This window comes from Ictalurus punctatus, chromosome 9 (assembly GCF_001660625.3).
Source record: "Ictalurus punctatus breed USDA103 chromosome 9, Coco_2.0, whole genome shotgun sequence".
Classification (NCBI taxonomy): Eukaryota; Metazoa; Chordata; class Actinopteri; order Siluriformes; family Ictaluridae; genus Ictalurus; species Ictalurus punctatus.
Window position 1 is genome coordinate 25171441 of NC_030424.2, and position 25516 is coordinate 25196956.

Consider the following 25516-nt stretch of genomic DNA (forward strand, 5'->3'; position numbering starts at 1 on the left):
AACTGGCAAGTATTTCACCACAACCTTGTGGCCGTTGCTTTAGAACCAGCTGGGAACACAACCCATGATACAATCTTAATTTATGTGAGCATTACAAACATGCTACATTATATAACTGTTCCAGACGTATTTTCTCATTTGTAAGTCGCTTTGGATAAAAGCGTCTGCCAAATGAATAAATGTAAATGTAAACTAAACAATAACTGGCACTTCTTCTTTTCCAGCAACCATATTTAAAACATTTTGAGAATAATCCTATATATTAAAATCTCATAAATTCACAGGAAGTTCACTCCAATGTGATGTATAGAAAGAAAATACTTTATAGATTGACTAAAATTTCCATAGATTTTCCTTAATGCTATTGTATAATCACCTCTTCCAACGGCCCTAGTTGACCTATATGTGATTTGATAAATAAATATACATAAATTCTTCTAACATTGGAGGAGCTCATTCAGAATGACATTTCATTTTCCAAGATTAAAAATCCATACCTTCTATGTTTCTTATACATGTCTTCTACTTGATTAGGTACTACAGCTGCATTACATAACAGCCTTTAGGTTTTCATAATTAGTTTCAAGGAAACAACGAGAAGAAGAAAGAGACAGATGACTGACCTAATGCTTTGACATAACTTTCTAACAGTTTATCGTCCCACATGCACAGTATCTTAATTCAAAACAGTATGGTCAACATGGAGCCAGTTACTTCAGCCAAGTTACACAAGTGAAGGTCTCTCACATAGAAACTACCCAAACTGTGAATAAATCACGATCACACGAACAGTGAATAATAATCAAGATTCAGGGTACAAGATTCAAAAGTTTATTAGTTACATGCACATTCATAGCAGGTCCAAAAGGTGCAGTGAAATGAGATGCAGCAACTCCAAAGCCTGTGCATAGCAAGAAAAATAAATAGACTATACAGACAATATAACAATGGGTATAGGGCTGAGGAAGAATGCAGACAAAACAAGATCATACAAAAAACACACGATTATGTGTATGTATTTACTATGTATGTATGTATGTATGTATGTATGTATGCATGTATGTATGTATGCACATATACCATATGTGACGTACAATCAGATGTGTGTGTGCATGTATTAATGTCATATGCAGGGTATCTGTAGGGTGGTGGTGTTCATAAGTTCAAGGTTCTGAAGGCTTGCGGGAAGAAGCTCCTCCTTAGCCTCTCAGTCCTGGCCATGTGGTTGCGGAGGCATTTTCCAGACCGCAGCCATCGGAATACTCCGTTGTTGGGGTGTGTGGGATCCTTTATGATCTTTCCTGTTCTGGTCCTGAACCTGCCTAGTGTAGATGATCAGCAGGCTCTGGCCAGTGCTGACCTGGTGATCTGTTCAGCCGACCTCACCACCCTTGGCAAGGCCTTTTGCAGTTCTCTGCAGTTTCTGTACCAGGTGGTGACGTTCTCAGTGGGGATTCTCTCTGTAGTGGTGATGTAGAAGGACTTCTGGATAGCTGAGGAGATGTTGAACTTCCTCAGCTGACACAGATGGTAGAGAGGCTGTCTCAATGACAGGTCCTCACTTAAGAGTATGCTGAGATACCTAAAGCTGCTCACTCTCTTCACCGCTGTCATTTGTTTTTATTTTTCACATTATTTATTTTCACATGATGCACATGGGATCACATTATTATGTATTATGTTTACCTGCATACATATACCGTTTCAGAGCATAACATGGTGAAATGCTCCTTCACATGCTTTTCATATGTAATCCCATATTACTCTCATAATCATATGTGAAATGTATGTGATTTTCTACTATACTCAAATACAGGTGCATCTCAGAAAATTTGAATATCGTGTAAAATAAGTTCATTTCCCCCCCCCGTAATTTAATTTAAAAAGTAGAACTCTGATATTTTCTAGATTCATTAAACCCCAGAAAGAAACCACTGACTTTTTACAGCCCAATTAAATGGGCCTGTAAAATATAGCAGCATTACTTACCAGTCTGACTTGGCGGAATAATGAAAACCATTTGCAATTGACAGTTATTCAGACATTTTCATTGGGATCAGTAAAGTTTTAGCTTATCTTACCTAAATAAGGTCCCGTCGTTGAACTTTTATAAGGCTTTCTATGGAAGGGAGCAAGAAGCGATGATTTAATCTAAACTGAGCAGGATGTATCATTCAGAGGTCAGCCTGTGGAACAACAGAATAGTTTCATCTGAACAGTTTCAAGAGTGAACAAGAAAATGACAGTCTTTCCCAACCGGAAAGCAGTCTGGATGGTAAAACAGTGCCATCTAGCAAAACATCAAGCTTAAAACCAGTGGTTTCTGCTCATTCGGTGTCATTTAAAAGAAATAAGGGTTTTGTATTTGGTATTTTTGCACAATTACTGTAGATGTAGACATCATATACACTCCTGGGCAAGAAAAAATAAATAAATAAAATGGCAAAATATTAAGCTTTCAATGGTCTTAACAACAAATCACTGGTCAGAAAATTATCAAGAATTAAACAGATAAAGAACTTAGTATGGCATAGCTTTTTTCTTTAAATGTTCTTTAAATGTTTAAGCCTTGTGGGTAAACATGAGGACGACTTTTTATTTTCTTTTATTTATATTTTTTAATCTATTGATTTTATTTAAATTTTGTATACCCAGACGTGGGTTAGTTTGAATTTTACACCAAACATTTTAATCATTATCATGATTTTAACTTCGTGTGCAAGAAGGTAAAATTAATTTCCCTGTTTCTAGCATTTCCCCCCCAACCAGTTCACTGCAGCAAAAGTAAAAGAGCAAATGGTGGCACAGGTCTCAAGAGTGCAATGATTTGTTCTTAAGACCATTAAACGATTAATATTTTTTGTGATTTTGGGCTTGACCTAACTAAAACTCAGCTCTGACCTGAAATAATCAGACTAATTCCACTGTGAAAAGACTGTAGGCAGCATTTCACAAGGTTGCCAAGTTTACAAAAAAAAAAAAATTACTCTAAGTAAGGTTTACTCTATGTAGGCTATTACAGCTACAATCAAATGAATATCAGAGCTTTGTAGAAAACACTGAACTCAAAATAGATTCAATCAGTTTAAAAAATGCTTTCATAATTCAAAAAAGTGAGTTATTTTAGACAAATTCTGCCCTCTAGTGGATCATATGTCCATTGCACACGCTGGGTCAATGTGTATGTTTTGCTAAATAAGGGCATATAAATAATATGGGGTATGTGTTCATGTTTGTGCAAATAAATAATTTTTGCCTTGTTATTATATGCGAATTTAGTCCTGAGAAAATGTGAAACTGATGCCCTTAGGTGGGAGAAAATCAGTGCATACAAAATTCAGATCACTGGGCCATATTGACAATTACTGAAAACTCTCAAGTACGTTCTGTAGCAAATGAAATTAAAATCATCTACAGATTTTCTGCAATTAAAGCAAGTAAAGTTTCTTTGTCTGTGTACAGTTTACAAATGAATGGGTTACAGGACCTGCACCTACAAGAGGTCAAAATGTTATAACATTCAATTGACTTTATGAATGTTTGCCCTAATGTGTTAATCACAGTTAAAACAAGCATATACACTTGCTGCGTCCGGAATCGCGTACTACCCTACTACACAGTTTGAAAAGCAGTACGCTAGAGGGGTAGTATGTCTAAATTCTCAGTAGGTAAGAACCAGTAGGTGAGAAATACCCGGATGGCGTACTGCTTCCGGTGAGATTTTGCAGTATGCAACCGATGGACACTGCACGAGTCAAAAATCCCATAATGCAACGGGACCAGTGCGGACTAGCTCAGAACAAAGAATGGTGGAAGACATTATTTAAGTATTAAACCTTGGTTAAACAGGACTTGTTTAACAATACCCTAATAAATTGTTAACTTTTTGAAGGTTTAAACAAGAAAACAGATGTCTAAGTATTTGAAACCTTTTTTGTGATCTCCATCATGCCTTAGCCGGCCAAGCTAATGGCAGCACATTTACCTCAGCCTGTTAACCCCGCCCACATTAAATTACATTAAATTAATTAAAACTTTCCTTATGTACATTTTGCCCAGTTGTTAAAGCGCATCTATTATGGTTTTGAAATGTGCCTAATTTTGTTTGAAATGTTTCATTCAATAGATTTGTATGTATCCAAGGTCAAAAAACACTTTAATGTGCTCATAATTTAAATTGCACCTTCCCCCCACGTCAAAACGACTCGTTAAATGATTCGTTCTAAAGTATTCGTTCTAAACTCCTCCTTTCAGAGAGCATACTCTGCTCTGATTGGTCAGATGTCCCAGTCTGTTGTGATTGGTCTACTGCTGTCAGAATGTTTCAAAAAGTAAACGCCCACTAACGAAACGAGTTTCACCTCCGCCTGAAAAAAAAATGAAAAGAAAACCAGAGGCAGAGCCTTTTATTTATTTATTTATTTATTTATTTATTTATTTTTAAACAAACCTTTTTTTTAGTACAGGAAGTAAGGTCTGGAATTACTAAAAACTCCTTTCAGGTGTTCAGAATCGGTTCCTTCTTTTGGGAGTCAATAACTGTTTGCGGTTTGATTTTTGAAACTTTTTACATTCACAATCAGCTCTGTAACACACTACATGAAAGGTAATATTTGAAAAACCATAATAGGTGCATTTTAATCTGGTGGTCCCTTTAAGATTTTTGTGTTTATGTTGACTTCACAGGTCACATGACAATGCCAACATGGCAGATGTAGTATATCCGGGATTGTATTCATACTACACACACATACTGATCAGTGCGTACTGTCTTAACGGCCGTGCAGTAGGGACTGTCACAGTACATGATTTCACAGTACAAGATTCAAAGATGCTCATGTATTCCTTTATACAACTTTTTTTTTAAATGAATATTCTACTGTTTCACTGCTCGCATCTCACTACTTGGCTGTTTGCAACTTTAGTTTACACATTTGTGGAGTCATGTGGAAGCGTCGAACAAGATGGCTGCACATTAATTGCTCTCCCGTGCCCCACTAATTAATTAGTTATATTCCTAACCATCTCCATAGTTTCCCCACATTATTGTATAGGCATGTTTAAGGTTCATCTGAGGTAACTGAAACGGAAGGTAGAAATGATAGCATGTCCACAAATACCTCAAAATATTTTAAAGGAATGCGCATAGCTACATGCCAAAGTTTGGTAAAGGAGCCTTCTACAAGCCCAACATATAATCAACAGAATAGAATATAAGTTTGGAGAGCTTGTTCATGGAAGTTAGTACAATGCATACCAAACTTTGCATACCATGGCGTCACTATTTGACCATGTAGTATTAGCACATTTATAGAAGGAATTTATTCATAATTGTAAACTCCACTTTGGTTCTCACATGCTATGTATTGATGCAGTTAGGCTAGTAGATACAGGTCATTGCTGACTGGACAAGCCATTTATATGTGAATATTTCTTCTTTTGATTCTAGGTTTGACTCATGTATAGAGTAGTGTATTAGAAATATTATTTATGATAAAATAATAATACACTACAATATGCATTAATTTCTGGTGCTATGAAATATTGCATATTCACCAGAAGCTTATAGCAGGACCTCTCTGTTCCAGAGCATCTTAGTTCTCTTGCACTGGTTTATGATGCAGACCATCATGGAAAACTGAAACCAAAAGCAACATTGATCCTAATAAAATGCCCACAGACTAGTCTGAAATACCCTGAAATGCCTGATCCCTGTCCTGCATAATCTCACTGTCCAGCTGGAAAATACCCAGCATCATGAAATCACATTTCCAAGCATATACTTGAACTAGTCTTGAACACTGGCTACATTGAAGCAGGAACTATACAATGATTGATTGATTGATTGATTGATAGACAGATAGACAGGTAGATGCTTTATTGATTCCAATGGAAATTGCCAAATAAAATTTAAATTTCAGTTATGTCCCACAAACAAGTATTTCACTTTATGGCCAAAGGTTTGTGGATTCCTGACCATCACCAACTTCGCTGTTATAATATCCTCTACTCTTCTTAGAAGGCTTTCCACTAGATTTTGGATCAAGGCATGCATAGGGATTTGCTCGTTTAGTCATAAGAGCCTGAGGTCAGGCACTGATGTCGAGCAAGAAGGGTCAGTCAGGGTTCCAAATTTATCCCAGAATGTTCATCAGTGGGGTTGAGGTCAGGGCTCAGGCCACGTGAGTTCGTCCTCTCAGCACTTGGAACACCATGTCTTGAGAACCTCGCTTTGTGCATAGGGACATTATCATACTCAAGCAGAATAAGGTGCCTTAGTTCCAGTGAAGAGAAATTATAATGTTACAGCATGCAATGATATCCTATAAGTGTGTGCTTCCAACTTTGTGGAAACGATTTGGGAAAGAACCACATATGGCAGTCATGGTCAAGTGAAAAACAAATAGAAATGTTTTAGGAAGAAAATGATAAAAACTCATATCCTGGTCCATAGGTGTGTACACCCCTTAACTAATACTTAGTTAAAGCACCTTTTGCTTGTAATACAGCACTCAGTTTGCTTGGATATGTGTCTACTAACTATATTCCACTACATCTTGCAAAAATCCTCCAGAGCAGCTTGAAAGGGGATCTTCTTTACATAGGTTTTCAAAAGGGCTTGGATCTGCCCTGACTGGGCCATTCCAAAACATCAGACTTCTTCTTCTGAAGCCATTCCTTTGTTGACTTGGATTTGTGCTTCTTACTGGAAGGTGAATTTTTTTCTTCATCTTTAGCTGCTGAAAGTTTTAGACCTGCATGTTTTGTGCCAAAATAGATTGGTATATGGAACTATACATGATTCCCTCTCTCTTGACTAGAGCCACAGTCCCAGCTGAAGAGAAGCAGCCCTATAGCACGATGCTGCCACCACCATGCCATACTGTGGGTATGGTGTTTCTTGGGTCTTGTTTTTGTAACAAACATATTTTTCATAACTATGGCCAAAAAGTTTTACCTTGGTCTCATCAGACCATATATCACGTAATGGAGGCAAAGGCAGATGCAAGTACAGAATTGTTAAAGTGACATGAAAAACAAACAACAAAACATTGAAAATAATAATCACAAGCTTAAACAAAGGACACTAAGCAAAACACATAGAGAAAGAACACAGCTGTGTCATAAACAACAAAATATGAACACAACAACAACAGAAGCTTGACAATCAGACACTAAAACACAGGCCCTGTGTCCCAATTGGCATAGTTATATCATGTACTAAAAGTACCAACACGTCATGCAACGGAAGAGAACGTTGTTGCCCGGAAGAGAACACTGTCACCGTAAACAAACTCCTCATTGCATTTCAGCTTTTTTCATTCATTATTCTTTATATAATTTTTTCATTTTGCAAATGTGACGTTGACTCTCCCAATGAACAAAATGGCGCTGTAGACTCACCAGGAAATGTAGGTGGCTTGAAAATATTTATTTTCCTGCCTTTAGCACCTCACTGCCAAACTTTTGGACAACCTAATTAAGTTAATCTACATTACAGTAGAGATAGTGGAAAGCATTACAACCTAACCCCCAACATCTCTTTTTGTCATGTCAACCTTGTGAAGAATTTTTGGCCTCAAAATTACTAAGCTAGCTAGACATCCAAGTTACGCTAGCCACTGATTGTCTGCACCTGTTAACCAGCATTAAAATTTGCAGAATGCAACCCATTCTCCTAATGCTACTTACTACCACTTGCCTTGTTCAAAACACTTTGCTAAAGTTAGATAACCCAGACAATTATAGAATAACCTCAGTCCATATTTCACAGCCAGCATAAACACGTGGCACTAGTAGCATAACACCAATACTGAGGAAGCAGTGCATGATATTCACTTTTGATGCCTTTAACATTCTTTTTATATTACAATATGTGGGCCATTCCACCAAATCGATGTCATTTGCTTGTTGTAACTCTTTGAAATTAAACTTAAAAAAAAAAAAAAAAATCATTTTACAATACTGAATCTAATAACACATACATAACTATTCAAAATGTGTGTTGGTCCAGCTCAGGTAACTTAATTTAATTTTTTTACAAGGTTTCCTGTTACCAAAACTCATGTGCCATTTAAAAAGTATGTTTAAAAGCTTCTCAACTAATTCCTTTGTTTTCCCCTCAAGAAAGTGTTTATTTTAAAGAAATGATTGGATACATGTTCAAACAGTTGATATTTGTGACTACAAAAACACTATTTTTTTTTTTTTTTCAAAAAAAAAAAGATTTAATAATTAATGAAAGAATATTGCCTGGAAGTGTGGTCAAAAATTCTAGCAAGCCTGGTGGACAATAATGCAAAATGCCTACAAGAAGTTATTTCTGCTAAATGGGGCAATACTAGTTTCTAGATTGAAAAAGCTCTTTTTCCTTGTTGAAATTCTTTTATAACCCTCTCCTGATTGATTGATTGATTCCTTTTGACAAGTGAGCTACCATGAGATACCATAAATTCTTTGTGGACCATGGCTTCAGCAATCAGATGAAACCAAGAAGATGTGAAGAAAATCCTACAGAAACAGCGGGTCTTCATCAGAATCAGAACAATTTCATTGATGACAACTGAATGATAATTACTTTTGAACGCAAATTTGAATGTGATTGGTTCATTCTGATCACAGCCTCGTCCCCAATTCTAAAAGGGTGTGCACACTTATGCAACCAGGTTATTGTAACATTTTTCACTTTTCCTATTTTTTCCTACTAAAATGTTTCTGGTTGTTTTTCACTTAATTTATTTAAGTTATCATTTTTCATTGAGAGTGGAAAAAGTTCTGAGATGATTCATCTTAGTAAAAAAATTTCACGTCACAAAAACTTACCATTTTAACAGGGGTGTGTAGACTTTTTATATCCACTGTAAATACACATTATATCCATCCATCCATCCATCTTCTACCGCTTACTCCTTTTCAGGGTCATGGGGAACCTGGAGCCTATCCCAGGCAGCATCGGGCACAAGGCGGGGTACACCCTGGACAGGGTGCCAGTCCAAAGCAGGGCACAATCACATACACACTCACACACCCATTCATACACTACGGACACTTTAGACATGCCAATCAGCCTCCCATGCATGTCTTTGGACTGGGGGAGGAAACCGGAATACCCAGAGGAAACCCCCGCAGCACGGGGAGAACATGCAAACTCTACACATTATATATATTTAAATTAACAATAAGGGATATGCAGTAGAGTCAGAAATGGGAAACCGATGATGAGATGAAATTCCACTTTGGTACTGCACTCATCCAGTTGGTGAATATAAAGAGTTTGTTATATCTCTCATATAACAGTATGACTCGTGTATGACTCATTCATTTTGATACAAAATAATAATAAAATACAGGTTTACAGCAGACCTCTCTTTTCCAGAGCTTCTCTGCATCTCTCAAAGATTCTTGCAAAAGCAACAGAATCAAGCTGACAGGATACTCCTGGTATTCCCCTAAATGTCCATGGACTTTCCAGTCTGGCCTGCATCATCATAAATATTGATCCAGCTTGCATGTGTGAGATCTTCTCGCTCAGTGCCAGCTTGTTCTCTATGAGTGCAGGCTTGTCAGAATGTGTGTGATCTGTGGAAGATTGTTTCAGTCAATCTGTACATGCTGCTGTCCAAAAGAAGAGAATATACTGGTCATGTCAGTATACGAAAACAAAGTAGAGGTGAGTGGTTGAGAAATTGTTAATTAATTAAAACTGATAAGTTTAAGCTAAAAAAATTAGGTCTAATGTAATTTCAGATCAGCTGAAATGCACAGACTGCATTCAGTGGCATAGGCAGGAATTAATTTCAGAGGAAATATACCCAATAAAATGTCTGCATGATATTTGATGTGTGAAACTCATGCAATTTTGGGTGAAGGACGGACAGCAGCAGATGTGGTAATGGCATGAAATTATTATTTATTCATTTAAGACAGCCTACTGTCAACCAGTCTTATCATATTACCATCAGCTTGCTCACTGACTATTTTACAAAAGCTTCAAGTGCAGTTAATTATTTGTCGTGCTATACATACAAATAGATGACTGATTGACGCCATCGGCTGCGGCCGAATTCGGAAACTTACCTACTATATAGTAGCTGAAATGCATGGATTTATCCTACTATATAGTAAGTAAGTATGTTTCGGACACAGTCGTGCTCTCTTGTTTGCCGTAAAACGGTTGAGGGCTGCCGTGTGTGTACATGAAATGCAGTGAAAACTCACGCACAACGTTAATAGTGTGATTAAGGTGTGTACATGTCTGTAATCCACCTCGATAACGTGACTAAAACAGGAATACTCCACACATCTTAATTCGATTTGTGTTTACTTCGAGTACGATTTTAGTCAGATTAACGTCATCAATAATTGCTGTTTACATGCTAGTTTCTTAATCAGAGTATTGTCTTAATTGGGTTAATATTGGATTATTGTTGTCCATGTAAACATACTGAGTGTCAGATGGATCTGTTGATGGATCTTTTGCAATACTGATGGCCTTTTTCAGTTGACCAACGATTTAAAAAAGTTTTGCTGTTTGACAGATATAAGCTGATGCTTTTATTGTTTGCGGACAAAGTGGATAATGTCAATAGAAATACAATAGAAATTCAGGAATAGCTTACAGAGGAAGTCTCCCTTTTCCAGTGCCCAATTTTTTGTAGGTTTTAAGGTATAGTTGGTCTGGAAATTTTGCTGAAACCGGTCCTGGATAATGATACCACCTCAAACACACATAAAGGGCTAAAGGTGTTTAAAACACTATGCCAAGTAGCTGTATGTTTTAGACTCTCTGCTGTAAATTACCGAATTACTCTAAAATTCACTAAATAGTAGCCTATAGCATAAGTCAAGTGTGATAGCCTCAAATTTAGTTAAGATATGATATACTGCCCATCAAAATTTATCATCATGACCCACTGCTGCATATTTATAAAGTTGTCCTAAAATACTTTCATGACTCTCCCAACTAAAGAATGAACAAAGTAGCATGCCAGTAATAGAAAATAACATTTTACATTTTAAACCCAGATCTACTATTAATTTTCTCATCTTGCAGTAAAACCTCCAGTATGTTATCTGTTGCTTTGATATACTTATCTCCTGATTATATCCAATACTAATAACAGACCAATTAGATATACTGATCTGTTATTTTAAATATTTTTATTCCATAACTATGAAGATGTGTTATGTTAACTGCATAATTAATATTGATGTGATGAGCTTGAATAAAAAAAAAACCTCTTCATTTCTGTAGTTTCCTAAAGCACAAATTACATTATTTATGGTGTTGTTTTTCCCTCTTCGAAACAGACAATCAAAAGTGCAGAACCATCAGCTATTATGGCTGGGGAGTCACTGAGAGGCACCAGCATTGAGAATATATCTCACAATATAGACACAATAAGAAATGTTTCCATTCAAATTACCAATTTCAGTGACATGTACACCTTAGCCAATCCAAGGTAAGTGAAATTAAATTTTATGACCAATATATTTTGACTATTTTGGAACAAACAATTTTAACTATGCATTTTTAGTATTAATTCTGTAATTCATTGAAATTAAAATATAACTAAATACAAAAATTATAGTGAGTTAAAAAATATTCTTTTATTTACTTAAAAATATTTTTCTATTTAATATTTTATATTTTATATCATATTATAAATATGCACTTTTATTGTCAAAATGTACAGACTTTCAGCTGTTTGCAATGAACAAATCAAACAAATGCAATTGAAATAGTTCAACGCAACAAATGCTTCAATGGTTTCCCAAAATTCAACCAAAAATGCTACTTATAATGACTTCTCCAGTTTAAAAATTATTCAAGCCCCTTAGTAGAATCCTTCACAACAGCACAAATATGCGATGGTTGCCTACGCTTTCAGAGCCAGGGACTGTTGGGTAGAACTGTTACTGAGCATTGGTCAAACTTTAGAGCTATGTGTGTACAGTACATAACTCTAGCATCAGAGTATGCCAGTACTCCAAATCAGCTGTAAAATGGCCACTCTTGTATACATTTGGCTTTATAAAAGTTGGTTTGTTTTATTTATCTTAACTTAACTTAATTATGTTCAATTTATCTTAACATTTTTCATGTTTGTAAAATGTTTCATATTTGTAATATTATGCTAGTTCTTAAAGCTTAAATCTTATTGTATCAATGTTGAATTGTATAATTCTTATTATTTTATTACCTCTGTACCAGGGTCCACACCAGCAGTGGATATTGTCTCAGTCCTCCCCAGCCTACAATCACAAAAAAGACCAGTGAATCCTGTTCCTTTACCAAAACACCATATGTAGCACAAGGTTCTGTTGGAGTTCTGACGTATGAAATCCTCACAGATGAAGGGCAAAGAGTTGGTGAACTTGCAATAATGTTCTCAGTACCATTTAACTACTATAAATGGGAAAACTGTGTAGGTCTTGGTATTTATGAACAGCAAATTTCATGTGACGATGAACTGTTTCACCAAATGTATTATGAGAAGGGTCCTTTCACTGCAACAGTAGCTACAGGAAGTTTAATCACGTATTCTGGAAAAGGAACTTGTGTGAAGGGAACAATGTCCCCTGCAGGTAACGCAATAATGAAGGTTGAATTTCGGGATTTGTAGTCTTGTCGCCAAAACCCAAACGTAAGCAAAACATTGCAGATGCAAGATGGGGGATTGAATTGCAAAATGTTGAATATTATTAACCTAATTTATGATATGTCTATGAATTAATATACTACTATACGCAATAACTGTCATTTCTCTAGTGTTGCCTTGCGTATGTTCTCTTGGTGCATTTATTTTTTGTCCTGTTATTGTTATCCTCTCACTGTATGTCAATGTCAGTTATTAAAAAAAAAAAAAAACTTACTCTGCCACTTACACCTCTACTCTGCGCACTTTGCTTTTCTAGAACTTAATTATAAATCTTGCATGGTAGCACTACTTGTATTGTTCTCCACTTTATATATCACTTTGCTTGTATTTACTCATTTGTAAGTCACTTTGGATAAAAGCGTCTGCTAAATGAATAAATGTAAATTACATCTACATTTACAATGTGAATTACAATCATACATCTACCCTCTATAAACAGTGTGATCAGATGACAGTCATGTGCAGTCACAAATCTATGTGATTCCCAGTTTGCTTAATATATATTTTTTATGAAAAAAAGAGCACCTCGTACTTGTAGATGTCCGCAAAAGCATGCTCATGCTTTTGTTAGTTGGGAGAGATGGGAATGACATCCATAGTAACCTAGCAATCAAAACATTTCTACTTTCAATCTATCTAGTTTTATATCAGGTAGCATTGCTTGATCTGATTATTTGATCTTCAGTGCATAAAAAGTGATTAACAGGACATCATTTTGTCTTCAGCTTTTACAGACAAGTGAGCTATTTTTGCAGCCGCAAAGTGAGCAGCATTTATTTGACATGAATTTTAACTCAACTACCAAACTTGGAAATACTACATTTGCAGGATATTAAGGTGAAGATGTAAGATAAATCACTGGTAACAATTTGATTGGAGTCGAGCAATACGTTGCTGTAAAGTGCATCTGCAAAAGACAGTGTGTAACAATAAGACAGTGTGTGTGGAAATGCTTTTATTTAAATGAAAATAGTTCAGCTGACCACTGAATGCCATATTTTTTAACAAATCATGAAAGGAAAGCTAAATTAAAAATGACCAACTCCTCAAAGTGCAGATTAACACAGTTCCAGTATTATTGCCGTTTTCTACTTAATATGAAATAATTGTTAAGGTAGAAGATATTGATACTAAAAATTGTTTGTTATTATTATTATTCTTTTGAAACTGAATCCCATTTATCGTCACTTAAAATAAAAAAGAGCCTTTTAATAGCTGTCACACTGACATTTCTGTAACACCTTTAAACCACAGGATAGCTGGCTTTTGTGGCAGTACCACACTGGTTATGCTTGTCCATTGACATCATTGTGTAGCCTTTGTTACCCCAGTCGAGACCCCAGCTATAAAGTAAATGTAAATTTCGGGAGAAATTTTGTGGTTAATGTGGCACACTGGCTTAATCTTGCTTGATTCTATCTTAAGTCATATAATTTAAAACTAACACAGTTATTGCAAATAGAAATAATTAACTCATGGTTTAGATATTTTAATTTAGAAATGAAAAGGTATAGCCAAAATCGAGCCTTGGATACTACTACTACTACTACTACTACTACTACTACTACTACTAATAATAATAATAATAATAGTAATAATAATAGTTATTTATTATTGTTGTAGGCTACAGTACATGAAACATATTCAAGATAGTTCCTTTGAACCTCAACATACCACAAGTATTTCTTTCTTTTTTTCTTTTTTTTTCTTTTTTTTTTTACCTGCACAGTAAAAAAGCTAGTGTTGAATTAACACCCAGAGTGTTTATATGAGTCCAGTGGACTCTGGCTCATCGTAGATGCCTTTAATCAATCAGATAGTGGTCAATTATTCCGACATTATGGAATAAATTATTAAATATTTTAATCAGTAAATGAATGGACCAAAGATTATGCCAAATAAAAGTGAACCACTACATAACAGCATTCAGATTCAGATTGTTCTGGTAGCATTAGCAACTACCAACTGGTAACACAGGATTGATTTATGATTTTCAATGTGAGACGCACCAGTTTCATAGAACTGGAAGGAGGTGTGGCCTGAATCTATGGCAACAGAAATGGGTCCAATGGTGGCCATGGCTTCCTGTAGAGCTTTCTTGTCTCCACTCATTATATCCACATAGCCAGAGCAAGTGGCCCCCACAGTGCATGGATTAAACCTGCAATCATTATCTCCTGAAGAGAGACAGAGAGAGGAAAAGCTCATAGCAAAGATCATCTGCATATTACATACTGAATATCACTGCATATTGTAAAACTGTATGCTAGCTGGTTAAATAAATAACTATTCACTAAAACTGTTTTTATCCTGCAATAAGCAAGCAGAAGATTTAAGCAGTTTCACAAATGGTGATTATTCCCATCAAAACTAGTCATGCCCAGCTGTTGATCAGATTCTACTCACTCTGGCCTCATTGTACCATGAACGGAGACATGAAACACAGGCTACGAAACTGAGAGAACCTTGGTGAAATTGGGATTAACGTTAGCACAGCACCACACAAAACACAACAGACTGCCAATGAAAATGAAGCCAAATAAAAAAAAGAGGAGAGTGCACTTTGTTCCAAAATGTAAAAAGACACAAAACATTCTGACCTTACTCCCAAAAATTGGTAAAAATAGATTAGAGATGGGGGCATTACGCTATACAGCCTATGGTATACACTTGGGGGAGAAGTCACATGAAATTGTGACATTTAGTCGGCCACTTTTTCAGTCCTTGCTATGCTTTTATTCGAATTAATGACAAGAAACGTCACTAGCCTATATAGCTTCATTTTAACTTACAGCGCAGTAAAGTTGTCATGTTTGGTTTGATAACTTGCAGTGGCTAACAATATTTAACTGGTACAGCAACTTTGTTATAAATTGTTGGTTAATTAAACAGGTATTACCTTTGGGAAAACGGCAGTTGATGAAATGTGTCGCAGACGATGATTGAAAAATGCCTCGAGCGGAAGTGGAAAGTAATTAAAACCAACGAGCTCCCAATGAGTAAACTTGATCAATTTTCTACATCCTTGACTTTCCTGATAAAATACAATTAAATTCTACTCAGTGATTCACAGCTAGTTTTGTTCAAACAAAAATGAGTAAAATGCAATTAATAATTAACAACAATGTTTAATTCCACTCAATGGTGATTCAACTCTGCACAAAGTCTTTTATTATGTATAGGTTACTATCATTTAGTTACTAAATATTAATTAACCCCAGTCTCAGTTTACAGTGTACTTTTGAATTTGATGCCCGCAAGATGTCTCAAAAAAGTTGGGACGGGCAACAAAAGGCTGGAAAAGTAAGTGTTACTAAAACGAAACAGCTGGAGGTTAATTGGCAACAGGTCAGTAACATGACTGTATATATGTTTATAAAAAATTTTTTTTTTTTTTAAATCTTAGAGAGGCAGAGTCTCTCAGAAGTAAAGATGGGCAGAGGTTTCCTAATATGCAAAAAAATTCGTCTACAATTTGTGTTCAACGTAAAATTGTTACTATGAATATCTCATCATCTAAATTACACATCATCAAAAGATTCAGACAATCTGGAGAAATCTCTGTGGGCAAGGGACAAGGCTGAAAATTAATATTGCATGCCTGTGATCTTTGGGCGGCACTGCATTAAAAACAGGCATGATTCTGTAAAGGAAATCACTGCATAGGCTTAGAAACACCTCCAGAACTCATTGTCTGTGAACACACTTCACCATGCCATCCACAAAGGCTGGTTAAAGCTCGATCATGCAAGGAAGAAACCATATGTGCACATGATCCAGAAACACCGCCGTCTTCTCTGGGCCAAAGCTCATTTAAAAATGGACTGAAGAAAAGTGGAAAACCGTTCTGCGGTCAGACAAATACAAATTTGAGATTCGTTTTGGAAATCATGGACTCCGCGTCCTCTAAACTAAAGCGGACTAAAGAGGAGAGGGACCATCCTGCTTTTTGTCAGTGCTCAGTTCAAAAGCCTGCATCTCTGATGGTATGGGGGTGCATTAGTGCCTATGGAATGGGCAGCTTGCACATCTGGAAAGGCACCATCAATGCTGATAGGTATATACACGTTTAGAGCTTCCATCCAGATTTCATCCCATCTTTACCTCTCAAAGATATTCTTTTTATACCCAATCATGTTACTGACCTGTTACCAATTAACCTAGTTAGTTGCAAAATGTTCCTCTAGCTGTTTCTTTTTAGTAACGCTTACTTTTTTTGCCTCCGTCCCAACTTTTTTGAGACATGTTGCGGCCATCAAATACAAAATTACCTTATTTTTTCCTTAAAATGGTACAGGTCCTCAGTTTAAACATTTGATGCTTTCTATATTCTATGAATAACATGGATTTATGAGATTTGCAAATCACTGCATTCTGTTTAGTTACATTTTACACAGCGTCCCAACCTTTTTGGAATTGGGGTTGTACTAGGATGTATGTACTGCAGACATGCAGCTTGGTGAAGATCCAGGTGGCCTGTAGCTGTTCCAGGGCAGTGGGAATTAAAGGCAGAAGATACCGATATTTGTCTGTGCATTGATTAAGTCAAGTCAACTGGGTTGTCAACCGACGTTGTGAAGACACGAATCAAGCGGTGTGTTGTGTCTACAAGCACCACAAAGCGATCTGGCCTCCGAACCTTCCATTTCATCACAGACATAAAAAATAAAAATAAAAAGGCAGAAACATGATTACGACAGATGACAACTGGAAACCGTGTTTTTGTCCACGAAAAGCTTGCTGTTTTCCGTTCGTCAGCACACATATCGATTTAACTTTCATCCGCACAAACTCGTTACGTGCTGAAGACGCTGGTAAACAGTGTGTGTGTTGTTGCTGTTACAGACAGTTGCAGCAGCCCCACTAAGTGAAGTGGGCTAAATCTCAAACAACACCCTACTATCTATATAAGTGCAATATATAGGGTGCGGAATAATGGCTTCCACGACTACCTAGGATGTACGTCTAATGCATAGTGTTTTTGAGACGAGGCCGATCACTACCGGATCAGCCGCGCACGATGTAAACGACGCATGCGCGCAATTTTCACGCATGCGCAGTAAGAGAGACAGTGACGTCCCTTGAACAGCTGAGCGACCTGCATTCTGTTCCAGACAGTCCTGTGTAAATAATGAACTTCTGATAGCAAGCAGTTAAACCGGTGGCTCTTGTTGTCATGGTAACCACTGGCCATAGCAACAAAACATAATGGCATAAAGTTGGTTTGACGTTGGACGGTCGATATTCGCGGATATGCGGAAATTAAGGGACCGTCTCTAAAGTTACATACGACATTGTTATACACGTTTCTAACTTCAGTAAAATTTAAGGGAATGATGTACAATCACACAACCAACTGGAAAGTGTTCGTCTAGGTGTCAGGTATGATGCACACCTTTTAGATTTCTGATATTTAATAAAATAAACTATTAAATCATATACAAAATTTTCCATTTATTTTGTTACTGCATGGGCTCAAACATAAAATATACCATTATTTAAAGCTCAATAGCATTTGAAGGGAATGATGTACAGTCATATAACCAACTGTAAAGTGTTCATCTAGGTGTCAGCTATAATGCACACCTCTTCGATTTTTTAATGCATGAACCAAAAAAACCTTCACGAATATATAAAAGGGGTTCAAAATGATAACGAGATATCAAAAATCTCAAAGGTGTGCGTTATACCTGACACCTAGATGAACACTTTACAGTTGGATGTGTGACTGTTCATCATTCCCTTCAAATGCTATTGAGCTTTAAATAATGGTATATTTTGTGTATGAGCCCATTCTGCAGTGAAATCCATGTCTAATTACATATGATTTAATAGCTCATTTTAATATATATCAAAAAATCTAAAAGGAGTGCGTTATACCTGACACCTAGATGAACACTTTACAGTTGGTTATATGACTGTAAGTCATTTCCTTCAAATGCTATTGAGCTTTAAATTATGGTATATTTTGTGTATGCACCCATGCAGTAATAAAATACATGGCAATATTTATATATGATTTAATAGTTTATTTTGTTAAATATCAAAAGTTTAAGAGGTGTGCGTTATAGCTGACACCTAGATGAACACTTTACAGTTGGTTATATGACTGTAAGTCATTCCCTTCCAATGCTATTGAAGTTAGAAACGTGTTTAACAATGTCGTATGTAACTTTAGAGACGGTCCCTTAATTTCCGCATATCCGCGAATATCGAACGTCCAACTTCAAACCAACTTTATTCCAGGACAAAACATGGCGTCTCTGCTCCCAGACTTACTGTTTGAGATCAGTGGTCAGGCACCTTCTCCTTCTAAAGATTTCGTTCAGCTCACTGTAACAAAAACACAGGTATGATAATTTACATGAGTAGCAATTTTATAATCTGTTTATAACAAGTTGTGTATAGAAATAGGTAAAGGAAGAGGTGGTAAAAGTCCAGTATAGCATACAAAGTTTCCACTGAAACACAACGTACTTCGTAAGCATTCGCTTTTCGTGTGTGTGTGTGTGTTTGTTTGAAGGTAATATGGAGGTGGTGGAAGATTTCTCTGCATGTCAAGTTGCAAGGCATGTCGCCCGGAGAAATGAAACACAGTCATGAGGAGTTTCTAAATGATAACAGACTACAGCGTAAGATTCTGAAAAACAGACAGACAGACAGACATTTTCTATACGACTTATCCTACTGGGTCACCAAGAACCAGGAGCATCAGGCACAAGGAGGGATACACCCTGGGGGGGGTGCTAATCAATTACAGGACACACTCACATAAATACACACACACACACACTTTCACACTTTGGTCATGCCAATCAGCCTATCGTGCATGTCTTTGGACTGGGGAGGAAACCGGAATACCTGGAACACAGGGAGAACATGCAAACGCCGTACACACAGGGCCGCGGTGGGAATTGAACCCCCAACCATCTAACCACTAAGCCAGACAGACATATAAATAGATAGATAGATGGATAGATCTATCAGATAATTTATTGATGCTTTAAGGGAACTTACAGACATCTAGCATTATTATATACCAGAACAGTTGGTATATAATAAAAATACATTTAAAATAGGCTAATTAATGAAGTATTATGAGTTATAAAAAATGCCCACTGTACAAATAATTAACTGTATATAACATGGCAGATAATAATGTAGGCCTCACACCACAAATATTAATTTCTTTAATCCTGTAAATTTGTTCCATTATACTATATTATATTTTTATATTATGTTCTATTATATTTTATCTTGTACTACTACTACTATTAATAATAATAATAATAATAATAATAATAATAATAATAATAATATAAATGTTTCAGGAAGTTTGATTATACATTGTCAGTAAAATGGTATTCACATATAATTTACAGGGTTCAAACCTTTGTTACTGGGATGGGATCCTCAAGGGTACGTTTTTTGTACCTTTAGGTACAACACGAGGGGTGTCCAATCTTATCCGCAAGGGGTCGGTGTGGGTGCAGGTTTTCATTCCAATCAAGCAGGAGCCACTCCTAATTCCATCTGTTTAATCAGTTGAGCTTGGTTTTCAATAGACTCAGATGGGGCTTCTGCTTGGTTAGAATGAAAACCTGTGCCCACACTGGCCCTTTCCGGATGAGATTATGTAGATGAAACATCTTTATCGACTATTGTAAAACCTTTAGATATCATGATATCTCTTTGATGTCACATTTACATTTTGAGGAGCAAAAATTTACCTTTATGGTATACAGTGTGTGTGTGTGTGTGTGTGTGTGTGTGTGTGTGTGTGTGTGTGTGTGTGTGTGTGTGTGTGTGTGCATTTAGGACAAGTTGGTTTGGTGTTTGGGTCACAGATCCTGGAGTACACACTTGGCCTCTGTGAAGGGAGGTTTGATTATCTGGAGCGTTTGCCTGATAAGCTGCTGCTGTATTTTCTTTCCTATATGAGCTACCAGGATATCTGCCACCTCAGCCAGACCTCACACCGTTTCAAGAAGGTCAGAGCACCCAAACAATAGGGTTCTACTTAGTGTTCCTGGGGAAACATTGGCTATTGTTTCATGCAAAACATTAGGGTTCATCTTAGTGATCTTGATAGAACATTAAGGGCCTGTCCCAAACATTATAATTTATGTCTAAATAGTGTTAGATTTCAAGGCTTCATCCCAAACTCAAAAATTCATGTTTATTTTTCCCAACAGGCATGCCAGCTAAATTTATGTCTTCTTAGTGGTTTACTGGAACATTAACTATTTTAAAGTTAAATTCCGAATGTTAGAACCAAAAGTTTTAAATCTTTATCCAAAATTCCAGAATTCATGTCTAGTTTTTGTCTAGCTTATTTCCGTCCTAAATGCCCCTACACATCCAAAGTTGCTTTCTTATTAGCTTAAGACAAAGACATGAGTGGCAATAAATTTTGTTTCTTTGTGTCCAGCTTTGTGACTCTAATAAAGTATGGCAGCAGGCAGTGCGGCGTAGCAGTATTGATATCACACCCGAAATAGAGACGCTGGCCAAGAGGTTTGGCTGGAGGAAGATCTACATCACTTTCCATGATATTAAAGCCCAACTTGGTAGCGAGAAAGACATATCCATGGACATGGGTGAAGATGAGGACAAACATGAACCACATGAATCCCTTTAAACATGGCTCCTAGAAGCATTATGTAAATCTCTGTGATAATTGCTTGTATTTTCTCATTTGTAAGTCACTTTGGATAAAAGTGTCTGCTAAATGAATAAATGTAAATGTAAATTTATTGTTCTTATGTTTGCAGTGTTATCATTAATAAACTTTCCTGACACGCTTGTTCCCCAACTGTGTGTTTGTCGGATGTGGAACATCTATAATGTAATTAGAGATGATTGATTGTAATGCTCTAACAGTTTTTCTAAGTTGCTTACATACATTTCAGAAAACAGTGTCTCTGCTCCCAAGCATTCTAGCATATTTCTCAAAACTACACACACATTTATGTAAACCTTATATATATACTGTATGTGAGCAAAATAAAACTAGCAAACTAGTTTCAAAACCCTTGTGCCATGTACAGAGGCTTAGACAGATGCAAATGCAGTACAGATTCTCTTAAATGAGGCCAGAATACACAAATACAAATTGGCAGGCAGAATCAGAATTAATAAGCAGGCGAAGGTCAAGTGATCTAAAAACAGGACAAACTGGGCAAAGACTAAGAACAAGGATCAAAGAACAAGGCCAAACAAGGTCAACCCAGGTAAACAGACACAGGAAACAGGCTTGGTAATGTCGGGTGCAGAGACAAAACTGACTTCATATACTTTGCAAGGTGTTGGTGAGTGAAAGTCTATTTAAAAGAGTGTGTGTGTGTGTGTGTGTGAGAGAGAGAGAGAGATTAGGAAAAGGTGTGCTTCATCAAAAATCCGGTGATTGTGAACGTGGCAGGTGTGAGTTCTGGGGAGTGTAGTCCAGGAAAGCCATGTTTGTAGGCTGTGATGTGTGTTGGGAAGTGGTGTTTGTTGACTAGGTTGTACCTTGGGCTGAGGTTTTTGCAGGTGTGGGGTTTCTGGTAGTGAGCCAGACTCAGTCTCCCAGTTGTTAGAGGGGTTGTGAGATCCCAGTTGTGAGATGGCCCAATCCAGTTCCCAGTAAATAGTGCCTACAACGCAAGTGGGGGAAACTGCTCCCTGCTTTCTCGGGGGTCATCTGCCTGGATGCTGGACAGTGTGTCCTTCTTGGTATTTTTGAACTCCTGTCTCAGAGGCATCTACCGCCAAAATGAAGGGCCTCAAAGGATCAGGTGCTTGATGATGGGAGCTGTGGTGAAAGCAATTTCGGCTGTGGAGTTCCATGCAAGAAGCTTGGGACTCCGGATCAGCGATGTTGAGAGGTGAGAGATGGATCTGAAGCTCCAGATGAAGTGCCAGTAAAAGTTAGCAAATCCAAAAAAACACTGCAAGTCGTTGATTGTCTGTGGCAATTGATGGCAGTAGCCATCTTGGAGTGGTCCATGGAGACTCCATAAGGGCTTATGATGTAGCCCGAGAATTAGAAGTTGCGCTGGTGAAAGTCGCACTTCTCCAACTTCACATACAACTGGTACTGCAGGTGATGCTGGAGAACCTTGTGGATGTGGTGGACATGACCGTTGAAGGATGGGGAGTAGATCAAGATGTCATTGATGTGGGCAATGACATACTTGAGATAAGATAATACTTTATTAATCCCCAGATGGAGAAATTTGGGTGTCACAGCAGCAGCAAGACAGGTGAAGAAAATACAGATAATAAGGAGAAAAATACAGGTTTATTTAAACTATGCAGTGGATGCAAATATATATAAAAAAGACATTTGAAAATCTCTTGCTCGAGTAGTCATCACTTTTGCATGTTCTCAGGCCGTCGTCATACTTCAGGGTTTCTGATTATCATCATCCTCACTCAGTACTCTTCCAGACCCTTCTTTTCTCTTTTGGTAACATATCATTATTCAGCTACTTAGAGTCACTCAGGAGTCTTTATTAAAATTTGCATCTTAAATGTATATACAGTATAGTGTGTACAAAATCCAGAATATTATTATACTCACATATGTATTTACATAGACAGCATGTTAACAGTATGGCTGCAGAAATATTTTCCTGGTTTAGCCAATACTGTTTATAGCAGCAATGACAGAAAATTTGCCATTCTCTTTCTTCAGAAGTACATCAACTACTAAAAATTTCACCTTCACGGGTCTCACACTAATCACTAACTACTGAAAGCCTACCTTTTCCCCCCACTCTACAGTTTGATATTAGTGGTGCTCTCATTTTCATTCATTAATAACACACACCACACCCACATTATGACATTCAGCTTATAATTATCTTTCTTAAATTCACATTTTAATTCCATAGAATGTACAACACAATAAGATTAGTAATAAGACTAAGAAACCAAACTCCTAGAAATGGGTCGTTGACCAACATCCTTAACCGTCAACTGCTCTTAATCATGAGTTGAACGAATTAGAAAAGCCAAAAGGATCACATCAGGGAAAGCGGAATTGAAAATGCGAACTCAGCAACATCACTTATATGTGCACTCGATGGATAAGCTGTAAATGTGTATATAGTTTCAGATAGCTTCTCAATTATGTCTAACTTGACCTTTGAGGTAGTCAGAAGTGTTCCGTTCTTCTTGTATTCTTCAGTGGCTCTTTCAAAGTACATCAGAGTTTCATATGCAAACTGTGGAATAGGAAACTGTTTTGGCCATGGCTGGCATCGTTCTGTGGTATTTCGCCTAGGCAGAATAATGGTGTCCTGTGAAGACGATGTTCCAGCAAATGACTCTGCATTTGATGCAGACTCACTCAGTTGACAGTTGACCAAAGGACCTTTGATCCAAACTTTCATCAAGAGGAAGCAAGTTAAGAAGAATCAGGGCAGTGTGAACAACCTTTATGGTGTCTTTGTGTTTAATTTGGTCACTTTTATGAAGAGTAAAGTAATCTTCAAATTCTGAGTCCAAATACTGGAGACTGAACTCATCAGAAATTCCAAAGGTCTCCTCCACAACAGTTTGAAGTTCCTCCACAGAGGGTGGGATTCCTGACCAACTTCTCAATTCGGTCATCAACTATTACTCTGAGCTTTGCCTCCATCTCTGCCAGCCAGACAATACTGTGAATAGACAGAAGTTTATATACAAGATCAGATATACAGTGAATAATGTGAGGAAGATTCTGGAGTGTGCCACAAGATTAAAGCATTAAAAAACATTTAAATTATCAATAAACTCATAAAATTAATGGTAATTCAATTGGCCAATTAGAACTATATTTCCTTATTCTTTCCTTATTTCCTTAGTCTTTAAATGATAAATCAATAACTGAACTGATGTAAATGTAGTTAAAATTGTTGAAGTCATTGTAATTAAAAATGACAATTATTTTTATAAAACTATTTAAATTCATCTTTTTATCATTCCTTTTAATCATTTGTCTGCCTTTCATATTCAATTAATTCAGTACAGAACTACATTTAAATAACTTAGTAGCTTCTTAAACTGCATTTAAACTAGTCGAACACACAGTTGATTAACTTCCATAAAATATGGTGAATCATAAAACCTGTGGCGTGCAACAATAATTATTAAAGCGTATTAAATATTTGTAGATCCTTTAAGGGTATGCTAGTAGCAGGAACACTGAAACGTGTCGTAAACAAATAAGAATGAGGCTAAGAGTAAACCTCCCTTCTTCACTGGCTGAAACATTATCACACAAATCATTTATATGAACAATAGAACAATATTGCGTAGCATTTGGATCTAGGCTACCGAGCATGACATGCTAACAATATGTAACCAAATACAGTGTAAACATGCAATGGTAATCTCAAACAGATGGACTAATGAAGCCTCTCTTTGGCAGTCCGCACCATGCTCTACTGTAATTTACTGACCTCAGACCAACTTCCACAAAGACAGTTCAGTGTAAATCCACTGTTTGAAAGCATTCTTCTACAAGGCGACAGAGAAAGACTGAAAAGGGCGGTTATACCATCTGAATCTCTTGCTGTGGCCTCATTGTACCGTGAACGGAGACATGTAGCGTAAGCTACGGAGCTGAGAGAACCTCAGTGAAACTGGGATTAACATTAGCACAGCACCACACAAAACACAACAACAGACCACCGATGAAAATAAAGCCAAATAAAAAAGAGGAAATAGCACACTTTGTTCCAAAAGATAAAAAGACACAAAACATTCTGACCTTACTCCCGAAAATTGGTCAAAATAGATAAGAGATTCGGGCATTAGGCTATACAGCCTACGGTATAAGACTTGGGGGAGAAGTCACATGAAATTGTGACATTTAGTCGACCATT

The 25516-nt window shown here is 36.8% G+C and overlaps 2 protein-coding genes and 1 long non-coding RNA gene across 4 annotated transcripts; 2 read left to right on the plus strand and 1 right to left on the minus strand.

Annotated features, from left to right (window-relative positions):
- Positions 1-8259: 8259 nt before the first annotated feature.
- Positions 8260-13040, plus strand: LOC108269857 (nigrelysin). Its single transcript, XM_017475950.3, has 3 exons — positions 8260-9670; positions 11311-11462; positions 12215-13040. Exons 1-3 carry the CDS (start codon positions 9569-9571, stop codon positions 12624-12626), a joined length of 666 nt encoding a protein of 221 aa, XP_017331439.1. The 5' UTR covers positions 8260-9568; the 3' UTR covers positions 12627-13040.
- LOC108269860 (uncharacterized) lies at positions 11682-17660 on the minus strand. Of its 2 annotated transcripts, XR_008397013.1 has the most exons (4): positions 17069-17660; positions 15562-15696; positions 14672-14839; positions 11682-12255 (listed from the first exon to the last, which is right to left on the minus strand). It is a non-coding gene; the product is annotated as an uncharacterized LOC108269860 (long non-coding RNA). The 2 variants fall into 2 exon arrangements; XR_001813571.3 differs by lacking the exon at positions 11682-12255 and having other exon boundaries at positions 13499-14839.
- Positions 17661-18855: 1195 nt separating this feature from the next.
- LOC128628789 (F-box only protein 36) lies at positions 18856-21464 on the plus strand. Its single transcript, XM_053682737.1, has 4 exons — positions 18856-19012; positions 19186-19294; positions 20481-20653; positions 21094-21464. The coding sequence occupies exons 1-4, from the start codon at positions 18917-18919 to the stop codon at positions 21301-21303; spliced, it is 588 nt and encodes a 195-aa protein (XP_053538712.1). The 5' UTR covers positions 18856-18916; the 3' UTR covers positions 21304-21464.
- Positions 21465-25516: the final 4052 nt, after the last annotated feature.

What these genes read in the sequence shown, in the direction of transcription:
- LOC108269857 (XM_017475950.3), top strand. Translation starts at nt 9,569, where the DNA reads ATGTGTGTGATCTGTGGAAGATTGTTTCAGTCAATCTGTACATGCTGC. An exon ending in TATACGAAAACAAAGTAGAG is followed by an intron (nt 9,671 to 11,310) that starts GTGAGTGGTTGA and finishes TCTTCGAAACAG; the next exon opens with ACAATCAAAAGTGCAGAACC. An exon ending in TACACCTTAGCCAATCCAAG is followed by an intron (nt 11,463 to 12,214) that starts GTAAGTGAAATT and finishes CCTCTGTACCAG; the next exon opens with GGTCCACACCAGCAGTGGAT.
- LOC128628789 (XM_053682737.1), top strand. Translation starts at nt 18,917, where the DNA reads ATGGCGTCTCTGCTCCCAGACTTACTGTTTGAGATCAGTGGTCAGGCA. An exon ending in AAATGATAACAGACTACAGC is followed by an intron (nt 19,295 to 20,480) that starts GTAAGATTCTGA and finishes GTGTGCATTTAG; the next exon opens with GACAAGTTGGTTTGGTGTTT. An exon ending in CCTCACACCGTTTCAAGAAG is followed by an intron (nt 20,654 to 21,093) that starts GTCAGAGCACCC and finishes CTTTGTGTCCAG; the next exon opens with CTTTGTGACTCTAATAAAGT.